This window comes from Alnus glutinosa, chromosome 8, assembly GCF_958979055.1.
Source record: "Alnus glutinosa chromosome 8, dhAlnGlut1.1, whole genome shotgun sequence".
NCBI classification, from domain to species: domain Eukaryota; kingdom Viridiplantae; phylum Streptophyta; class Magnoliopsida; order Fagales; family Betulaceae; genus Alnus; species Alnus glutinosa.
The window spans coordinates 18,936,898-18,946,958 of NC_084893.1; the positions used below are offsets into that span (position 1 = coordinate 18,936,898).

The following is a 10,061-nucleotide window of genomic DNA, read 5'->3' on the forward strand; positions in this document are numbered from 1 at the left end:
GCGGAGTCACCGTTGATATATCCCAATTTATCTTTGCCGAAGATATACATCTCGACAACCTGGGACCATAGGCTGTAGTTGAAACCGTCCAACTAAATACCAATAGGAGCGGTTGGACCTTCAGTTGGCTGGGTTGGGGTCTGGACTTTAGATAGGGCTTCCGTCATTTGGCTGGTGAGAGTGGTAAGAATGGAGGTGGTCTGAGGTGGGGCATCACCGGAATTGGTGACAGTGTCGGTCATGGTTGAGCTAAATGGGTTAGGCAAAAACGACTAGGGTTTTTCCTAGGAGCAGGGAGCGAATTCCTTGCTCTGATACCATGTTAACACTAGTAGAATTGTTGTATATTCACCGATTATTTCTCATTGATTCAGTACAAATAAACAGAAAAAATTTTACATCAATTTTGGCCTATACAAATATCAAGCCTAGTATCGTGCCATAATCACAGTTCAATCGGTTTCCTTCCATAACAGGGAAATATATTCTACTGCCATATATTTTCCTTTTTTTTCATTATACTACAGCTCACGCCAACAATTTTTACCCACAAAACATGGTCATTAACCCCACTCCAATGACAACATATAGACTGTGTTTGGCACGACGATTTCGCATACAAAAAAATGCAATTTTAAAACAAAAGATTTCGGGCAACAAAGAAAGTTGCTATTCAATGATTCAATACAAAGAACCGAGTACTGATACACGTGTGAACTGCAGTGAAGTAAAAGACTCTAGAGCCAATTTGTATCTCATGAAACAACAGATTCTAGAAGCTTCCATTGGAGGTCATGAGCAAGAGAGAGAGGGAGAGAGAGAGGGAGAGAGAGAGAGGACCGAATTCCACAGGTGCTCAAATTGGCTTTATAACTAAACTGAGAATGGACTATTTGATGAACTTCTGCACTAGATTCACCATATGAAATAAGAATGGACTGTTCATCTAACATCTATCAAAAGCATCAGAAATGTTAAATTGATACCTGAACTAAGATAATTAACAAAAAAAAAAAAAAAAAAAAACTTGGAAGCCAAGCCACCACAATCGAACTACTTCTTGCGCTCCTCTCTAGCCACGATCTTGAACTTTCCTGTTTGTTGTTGCTGCAAACAGAACAAAACCCCCAAATCAAATACCCTGCCGTTGAATCACACAAACAACAGTACATTATTAAATCTCATAAGCTAAAATCAAATAAAAAGCAATACCTTTTCCCATAATTCTGTGTGGTTTTTGCAGAAACCAGCAACAATAGCACCTTTCTTCCTCCCTTCTCTGTACTCGATACAAAGATCCTCCTTCAACCCGCAGGTGACATGAAAGGCCAGAGGGCAATTGGGCTCAGAGCAGTCGACGGCGCACCCACTTGCACTCTTGCAAACGTAACACTTGTCTTCCCACCTCTTGTTTGGAACCTTGGAGCAATCGATCCCCTCCCGGCCTTCCGCGTCTCCGAAGAACACCTCCGGAACCAGCAAAGCGCACACGATATGCGCCCATCGCCCGTCTACCGTGGGCTTCAATGCACCTCCCTTGATTGGACATAGGCAGCAGGAAGAGGGCTTTCCATCTTTCTTAGCTTCCGAAGAAGAAACTAGGCATTGGGTACAAAACCAATCATCGTCTGGAATCGCCTTCACAAGGGGATTTCCATAGCAGGTGGCGTGCACCATCAGGTCACAGCCGTCACAGAACACAATAGGATCTGAAGGGTCCCCATCTGTGCTCTGGCAAATAGCACATACAATCCCATCATCCTCATCCTCATCCTCAACAACAACATCTTCTTCTTTTACAGCTTCTGTTTCTTCCTCAAAAGCCGGAGGCGGCTTGTACTCGACATTGAGGTCTAAAGGCGGCGAGGCGGGCTTGTGGGCAAAGAAATCTGGTTGAAGCGCCCACACCCTTTTCTTGGCAGGCAAGCAGTAGGCGGTTGCGGTGCCTGTGACAGCGAGAGGCGGATCCCGGGATTCCTTTCGCTTCTTGGCAGGAAGGCGTGAGGAGGCCACCGCACGGTCTCTGCACTGTAGCTCCTCTTCTTCTTCTTCTTGCTGCAGTTGCCTGAGTCTGAATCTTTTGAGAGGAGGCAAGTGGCCGTGGAATTTGGAATCCATTTCGTTTCTGGGCTTTGTTTGGTGTCTTTGGATTTGGTGGAGTCGTAGATATGTTTGTATGTTTGAGGGGATTTCTCAAGGTTTTGGAGTTTTGGGATTTGAAATGAAAGGAGAGAGCGGTTAGTTTATTTTGGTGTGGTGGGAGTGGGAGGGAATTGGGAAATTTTTCGAATTCCCGCAAAAACCCGCGCACGGATCGGTTCGATTTTGGATGTTTTGAGGATTCCGATCCTCTCCCGGTTCACTAATCACTATATTATTGGCCACGTGCCACATCAAATGGGTCCACTTCGTCAACTGGTGTAGCTGAATGCTGATGTGGCATTATAGTAGCATTTTGGATCATGCGATGTGCTATCCTTTGCAAAAGAATAATGGTAAAAATTATATATTTTTATTTTATAAAGTTGATGTAGTAGTTTTAATTATCTATATAAAAAAGAAAATTGTAATAGATTTAATTATCTAAATAAAAAAAATGTAATAGTTTTAATTTTTTTTTTTTTTTTTTTTTTTTTAACAATGACTGATTTAATAATAACTGTAAAATAAAAATATGACATTTAGTATTACTCACGCTAAAAACACCTATATTGCAAAGTAGTGTTTAATGGCCTTTGAAATATATTTTTTTAACCGTAGTTGTTCTAAGACACATCAATTAAAATCAATTAAATAAAATGAGAATGTAATTTCTTGCTAACAACGTGTCCGATTGGTCCATTAGTAAACACTCCCAACAAACTAAGGGAAACTCACTCACTCCCCCACTATCCCAAACCATGCTACTCCCTATCAATCACAACTAAACGCAAGATTTGATTTTGTAATCAATTTTTTACCATTGAAGAGAGAAAAGGACCACACAAAAAGTTAGTACAGGTAAATTTAAAATTTTATAAACTTTTCAGGGGTATTAAGCTTATTTAATCCCATTTGTGGGCTGATTTAACCTAAAACCCTAACGGATGGATTACTTGTAGATGGTATTCGAACGATCCTAATTAAATTCATTTTCTAATTGGCACGTTAGACATATTAACAGAATTGCAAATATAGTGGCAAATGGTTTATAAAAAGATTGCTATTAAACAAGTCATAGATCAGGTTTGGATAGAAGAAATTTCTAGTTATATAATTGATACTATTTTGTTAGAACAAACTACTTTATTTTCTAGATTGAGCAATGAAAGCTACTAATATTTAGGGTTAAACACCTAATGGATACTTGTACTAAGGACCAAAATCAAATAGAGATTTCAAAAAGTATCACAAGTGGTACATGTCATAAATGAAAAATCCAACTTGATACTTCTGTCTAGATTTCGTCCATTTTTTTTTACAGCCGTCGGTGGTGCCACATATTTAAGCCAACTCAAATTAACACAGTCATGTATCACAGATGATACATATGCCTTTTACTGCCACGTAGGATAAAGAAAATATTAGAAAATTACCTAAACCTTTTCTTTTTAAAAAAAAAAAAAAAAAAAAAAATTAGCAACGAAAAATTGGGAATGGTTGGCGACCCCCATTTTGGCCAAGCCAACCCCAAAGCCAAAGTGGGGGTGGGCTCGACAACCCCAAAAGGCCCAAAAAAAAAATTAAAAAAATGGAGGGTTGGCCCTTGTGGGGACATGGGGGAGCGTTTGCCTACCTTAGATCATCAAATCTTGGGTAGCCGAACCCACCTTATAGCTATTGGGAGTGGTTCAGCCACCCCAAAATGCCAAAAAAAGAGAAGAAGAAGAAGAAGAAGAAGAAAAAAAAAAAAAAAAAAAAAAAAAAAAAAAGAAAGAAAGAAAGAAGAGAAAAAGAAAAAGTTGAGCCACTCTAGGATGGTTTCGGCCACCTCCTAGCTGGCCAATAGGGATGACTCAAGCCACCCCTTGGCCAAAATGGGAGGCCACCTCCAATTTTTTGTTTCTAATTTTTTTTTCTTTTTTCTTTTTTTCGTAAAAAGTTTAGGTAATTTTTTAATATTTTATTTGTCATGCTTATCATAATTGTTGGTTCAGTCTATGCATGGCAAAAAAGAACATTGGAAAGTCTTAGCTCTTGAATATTCAGACAATAAAAATAAATAAAAAAATAAAAACAAAACAAAAGACATTGAAACAGTTATGAATTCCATTGAGTTTCCCTTACTTGAACGAACAACCCAAGATTCAGTTGTAAAAGCATAAGTGTCATCCACGTAGGATGATAATCTGAGTTGCCTTAAATATGGAAATCGGGACAGTTTTCACCATTTTAAGGGTGGAGACTTAGTTGGCCCCCAAAAAAAAATAGACGGAACCTAAATAGTACCAAATGGGTATTTTTATTAACGACAGGTACCACATATAATACTTATTAAAACCAAAGCGTCCGTTTGATTTTGGCCCTTACTACATGTACCTATGAAGTATTTAACCCAAATATTTATTAAAAAAAAAAAAGCCCGACCAGTCCCTTTATGATTCCATGACATATTGGCATGATAAAACGTGGACGCACCTACAAAATAGTGGTGTTTATTGACTACTTTTTTCAGAAAGTAGTGAGAATTCCAAATTTAATCCCAAGCCTATAGTACAATAATAATACTCTTCATGACAATTTAATCCTCGATCTGGGGGGGCATCCGTCGCCAAATTCCTGCCAAGGCACTACCAAATATCGAGTGACACACACTGGAGACTGCACATGGTACTGCTGTCAATGGATTTCCAAAATGCTGACTAGCAAGAACTACTCCAAGCACTGAGTTCTGAAACACAAACAGGCAGATAAGAGACAATTAACTCTATGAAGATAAAATAGTAAGATTAGTGCTCATCCAGTTCACTCTGAAATATTTTATAAAATATGATTCTATCCTTTTTATTCAGAATGAATCAAATAGTTGACTAAAAGTCTTTTCTTGGATGATAGGAGGTTCCTATCTCTCAATATTTAAAGCCCATTGGTTGGGTGGTGTTCTAGTGAGGTTAATGGGTCGTATGGGGTTGGTTTATGGAAATTTATTAGGAAGGGTTGGGGGGATCTCTCTAGATACACTAAATTCGAGGAGGGGATAGATCCAGGGTTAGATTTTGACATGACGTATGGTGTAGGGAGCAGCCCCTTAAGGTAGCACTTTTAGATTTATTCAGCTTAGCTCATTTCAAAAGCTTCCGTGGTAGATCATTTACAGCTTTCCAATGACTCATCAGAAGAACATTAATTTTTTTTAGAGTGGCGCATGATTGGGAGGTGGTTTTCTGCATTACATTTTTCAAAATTGTTGTATTCCTTCAAACTAAGACGAGGCGGGGCGGTCGAGACAAGTTGTGTTGGGCCCCTTCCAAGAAAGGGATGTTTAATGTTAAATCTTTCTATAATGTCCTTATTCCCCATGGCAATGACCCCTTCCCTTAGAAGAGTGTTTGGCAAAATAAGGTTCCCTCGAGAGTCACGTTCTTTATTTGGTCGGCCGCTTTAGAGAAGATTCTCCCATTAGATAACTTAAGGAAATGGGATTTTATAGTAGTAGATTAGTATTGCATGTGCAAGAAGAATGAGAAATTATGGAGTTCTATCTTCGCCCTCTATGGGTTAAAGTGGGTCATACCTAGGTGAGTAGTGAATCTCTCCACTTGCTGAAAAGGGCAGTGTGACTCTTCTCAATGGGTATAGTATGGAAGATGATTCCATCTTGCTTATTGTGATGTATTTGGAGGAAAAGAAATGCCACCTTTGAGTGCCTTCATATTACTAGCTTTAATAATTTTCATGATCTTTTTTCTTTTTCTAGTTAGGTGTCTCTCTTCTATACTTCCTATGTACTTGGATTACATTCTTTCGCTTTTTAATAAAATTCAATTACTTACAAAAAATCAGGAAATAAATAAAATGTAATTAGGAAATAAATGGAAAATAATGGGGTTTCTAACATTGGAATGTTGTCAACAATCACTGGATGAACAAAAAGGAGCTTCTTCAGTATATGAATTGCTTACCTGCATGCCAACCTCAATAGAGATTGTCCTTGATGATGACACATCAATCCCAAGCATCCTAGAAAGTATGTAACCAAAGAAAAATCCAGATGCATGAAGAAGAGATGCAGCTAGCACCACTTGTCGACCAGATGTAAGAATTGCAGAAGCACTCTGAGCAATTGCATTTCCACATAAAACAGCTACAGTTGCAACAGCAATGGGCGGCATCACGGGGGAAACAAATTTAACCAGGCCTTGGAAATACTGATTTAAAAATGCACCAGCTAGCACAGGAAGAAGCACAACCTGTATTCATGGCACCTAAATTGATCACTGATAAAAACAACAAAAACTTAGGATAACACTCGTGCAGGAAAGCACACCTGAAGTGTTGAGAGTAGCAGCCCGATTGCATCTACCGCAACATATTGCCCAGCAAGTTTGGCTGTGAGAAATGGGGTCATGAACTGCAACGTGGAAGGAAAAGAAAAGATGAGATACTATGCATCACAAAAGGAAAATGGTGTAAGGGGGGTACTGGTTTTGAATTAAATTGACGCATTACTGAAAGGTATATTGCTCTACTTCAAATGTCCTGACTCAAAACCTTTTGTACGATATGGTTGATATCAACAACGCTGAACAGGTAAGGATTTAATTGATAGTTTACATTCTTATTTGATAGGGAGTGGACTTCTTGTTGCTCACAACTTTTAACTGGCCAAAAATAAATAAAATTGACTGCACATTATTTGACATGGTGTTCACACTGTATGTGTTAATGGAATGCAACCTCAAAAACTCTGTTTACAGCCAACATTTCATTTGTATAACGAGGTATATAAAGTTTCCCATCCATATATCACCTAAAAATAAAAAAGAACACAGGCTAAGACAGCAATGCTAATTTACTAGTTTTGTTATGGATGTCAAGAAAGCAAGGAGCATCTCTTCTTTGAATGCAGCTTTAGCCGCAGAATCTGGAGAGTTTTGATGAAGGACTGCTTTGTTACTGACCCTCCAGTCCAATGGGATGAAGTTATGCACTGGTTCATAGGAAAAGTGTGGGTAAAAGTCTTAAAACTTCCCTCTGCAAGCTTTGCTTAGGGGCGACAGTTTACCATCTCTGGAAACAAAGAAACGACTTGCTACATGGCAACACTCCACGCTCGGAAGAAGTTATTGTGTCACAGATTAAATGGCAAGTTCGAGCTAGGATGTTGGCTAAAGGGTCTGTGAAGTTGGTTGGGCACAACTTAGGATTGGTTCAGTATTGGAACTCGCAGAATCTGATACAGGGGTATTGAATTGGTGTGGTTTTTATAGTTGTGTTTGTTGGCCTGCTGTGTTTTCTTGTACATAGCAGTATATTGTGTTTCCTGCTCTATTGTGCAGTTGATGGTTTAGTGTGTTTGTGGTTTTTTGCCATCTGTGCATAGCTTTGCTTTTTTTGATCCTGGTTAGGGGTTTGTCCCTTTGCAGGTTTCTAGTTCCAGTCTGTCTGGAGAGTTGTAAACTTGTGTTTGAGCTTATAAAGATTTTAATTCATCCAAAAAAAAAAAAATGCTAATTTACTAACCACAGCTGCTAAAGTGCTAGCTGCTGTCATTAACACCGAAAGTGCCACATTTCCACTGGAAAAAGAAAAAAGGTCATCAGAATTTCCGTCCATGGCATACATGAGGAGAAAAAGGAAAAAAGGTCAAACAAAAAAAGAAACTGAAAAACTCGATGATACAATCTTTGGAGAATTCGACAAACCGTGCAATATAAGTGACAATGTTACTTGCTGTTCCTGCAACCAAAAAATATATATATATATATTAAGGGCAATGAGAATGAAATTGAAAAGTAACATAAGCACGGACTAATAAATACATACCCCCTGGGCAGCAACCAACCAATATTAAACCAGCTGCATAATAGGATGGCAGATTTAAAAGCTTGCTCACAAGAAACCCTGATAATGGCATCACCTGCAAAAGTCAACCTTTTACAATCATATTAGGAGAAAACAAACTGAAATGAACTTCTTTTTCCTCCTTCAAGATATGCGTTTCTCTTGTATACTTCCTGTATACCTGGGTTGTGCTTTGCGCTGAAATGAACTTCTTTCATGCTGTACCTTTCTCGGCCTTTTGGCTAAGATCATGTCTGGTATATTTTCTTATCACTTTAATATAGAATCATGCAGTTCAAAACTTAAAATTAGAGAATGGGTTAGCAACAGCCTTCTGACTTACAATACTAACATTTCTAATTGCCTGATTTACACAGGGTCTTGTCTTTATTCTGGGATACCCAGCAATGTTATAGTTAGTGATATTCTCATGGGAATGTAATTGCAGAATTTGATAGATTTTTAGGGTTGGCAAAACGGATTAACGTGCTGGGTTCAGGTCAACCCGGTTGACCCATAAATCCATTTAGGCCAGCCCGAACCCAACTCGATTAGCTAGACGGATTGATGGGTCAACCCATTTAGCTAATCGTGTCATAAACGTGTCGACGGTTCATAAACGGGTTGGCAGGGTCATAAACGGGTGACCTATCAACCCGTTTATAAACGTGTCATTTAATGGGTCAATCCGTCAACTCGTTTAGCCTAAACCTTAACCCTAAAATTTTGCGTCTTGTTCATGTCAGATTCGTGGATCGGGTCAAAAATTGACAACCCTATAGATTTTGTTTTCTATTCTTGTCTCTTATCACCTTTAGATTTAATTCTCTCTAGTTCACATAACTTAAGACCTCAATTGAGCTCCCTTTCAAAGATATTGAAGATGGAATAAACTCATCCAATAACATTGGGGAACAAAAAGTACTTTAGAGGAAAGAAAGATGAATGAGAGCATAAAACTGACCGAGTACTGCAGCAAAAAGCCTGATAGTAATTGTTTGGGCATAGCCAGAGCGCCGCGGAGATCGTCGAGAGTAAGCGTCATGCCCATACCAAGCATTGTCAAGGTTATGCCAACAATGGTCCATTTGGGCTGAACCCAACTGAAGGAGCTCGGCTTGATGAGCCCCAATAGGCATCCCAGTGCTACCCATATGGGAAACGCAGTCGATACAGCTTCGCCAATGAGCTCAATCCAATCCCGGAAACTCCGAGCGCCATTGGTGCTGTAGCTGTTCGATGAAACGCCGCATTGAAGTGGAGGTAGTCTTGAGGTTCGCGCATCGATGATTTCTGGATGTGGAATGAGAGCGATGGATGGAGTCCAAGTGGGTTTGTTTGGTGGTGGTGGTTGTGATTGAAAATGAGGCGATCTCAGTGCAAGTTGTACAGAAGAAGAAGAGGGTGGTGGAGTGTAAGGTCTGGTGGAACGAAGGTTGAGAAACAGTGGTGATTGAGGTCTTCTCTGTGGGTACCTCCAAGCCGGGTTCGTGTTTTGCTGAAAACTTGAGCCTCTTCTTCCATGATGAGAGGATGAAACTGAAGATAGCATTGTTTCTCTCCAACGGTAGTTTGCACTCTGTAGACAACTGTCTTTGTCGTTCCAAGGTGGTGCTATGGAGCATGGTTTGCCAACTAAAAAAAGACGGTAAAATGCTACACAAGTTGCATTTCTATATTCCTAAATGCTGACACAGCATTGGAAATGTCAGGAAATAGGGTAATTATTATAAATCTATGAGTGAAACGTGCGGTCTGAAATCACTCCATCACTTTTTAAAAATCAATCTTTGTTCTTTAATTTTTTACGTGAATTTGAAATGATCCTTAGTGAGTTTTCACACATTTTGATATATAAAAAATAATCAATTAGGAAATGATGTAAATAAATAAAATTGTCACAATATCGTTTTTTTATACATGTCATGGAAAAGTGATGAAAAAGAAAGAAAGTCTAAAATCACAAATAAATTCAAAATTAAATAGTAATTCATTCAAAATTCAAATAGTAATTTTACTGTCACATCAAAATATAAACATTTGAGTATAAAATTAAAAGTTAATATAGCTTTTAAAAT

The 10,061-nt window shown here is 38.7% G+C and overlaps 2 protein-coding genes across 2 annotated transcripts; both read right to left on the reverse strand.

Moving 5' to 3' along the window:
• Positions 1-680: 680 nt before the first annotated feature.
• Positions 681-2,201, reverse strand: LOC133876020 (uncharacterized). Its single transcript, XM_062314323.1, has 2 exons — positions 1,213-2,201; positions 681-1,107 (listed from the first exon to the last, which is right to left on the reverse strand). The coding sequence occupies exons 1-2, from the start codon at positions 2,116-2,118 to the stop codon at positions 1,054-1,056; spliced, it is 960 nt and encodes a 319-aa protein (XP_062170307.1). The 5' UTR covers positions 2,119-2,201; the 3' UTR covers positions 681-1,053.
• Positions 2,202-4,521: 2,320 nt separating this feature from the next.
• On the reverse strand, positions 4,522-9,630 carry LOC133875786 (probable sodium/metabolite cotransporter BASS1, chloroplastic). Its single transcript, XM_062314024.1, has 7 exons — positions 8,948-9,630; positions 7,966-8,059; positions 7,845-7,878; positions 7,663-7,717; positions 6,467-6,550; positions 6,102-6,389; positions 4,522-4,870 (listed from the first exon to the last, which is right to left on the reverse strand). The coding sequence occupies exons 1-7, from the start codon at positions 9,533-9,535 to the stop codon at positions 4,721-4,723; spliced, it is 1,293 nt and encodes a 430-aa protein (XP_062170008.1). The 5' UTR covers positions 9,536-9,630; the 3' UTR covers positions 4,522-4,720.
• Positions 9,631-10,061: the final 431 nt, after the last annotated feature.

Excerpts from the sequence above, each read along its gene's own strand:
- LOC133876020 (XM_062314323.1), bottom strand. The coding sequence starts at position 2,118 with ATGGATTCCAAATTCCACGGCCACTTGCCTCCTCTCAAAAGATTCAGA. Across the intron at positions 1,108-1,212 it reads ACACAGAATTATGGGAAAAG|CAACAACAAACAGGAAAGTT; the intron begins GTATTGCTTTTT and ends TTCTGTTTGCAG.
- LOC133875786 (XM_062314024.1), bottom strand. The coding sequence starts at position 9,535 with ATGCTATCTTCAGTTTCATCCTCTCATCATGGAAGAAGAGGCTCAAGT. Across the intron at positions 8,060-8,947 it reads GCTTTTTGCTGCAGTACTCG|GTGATGCCATTATCAGGGTT; the intron begins GTCAGTTTTATG and ends TGACTTTTGCAG. Across the intron at positions 7,879-7,965 it reads GGTTGGTTGCTGCCCAGGGG|GAACAGCAAGTAACATTGTC; the intron begins GTATGTATTTAT and ends TTTTGGTTGCAG.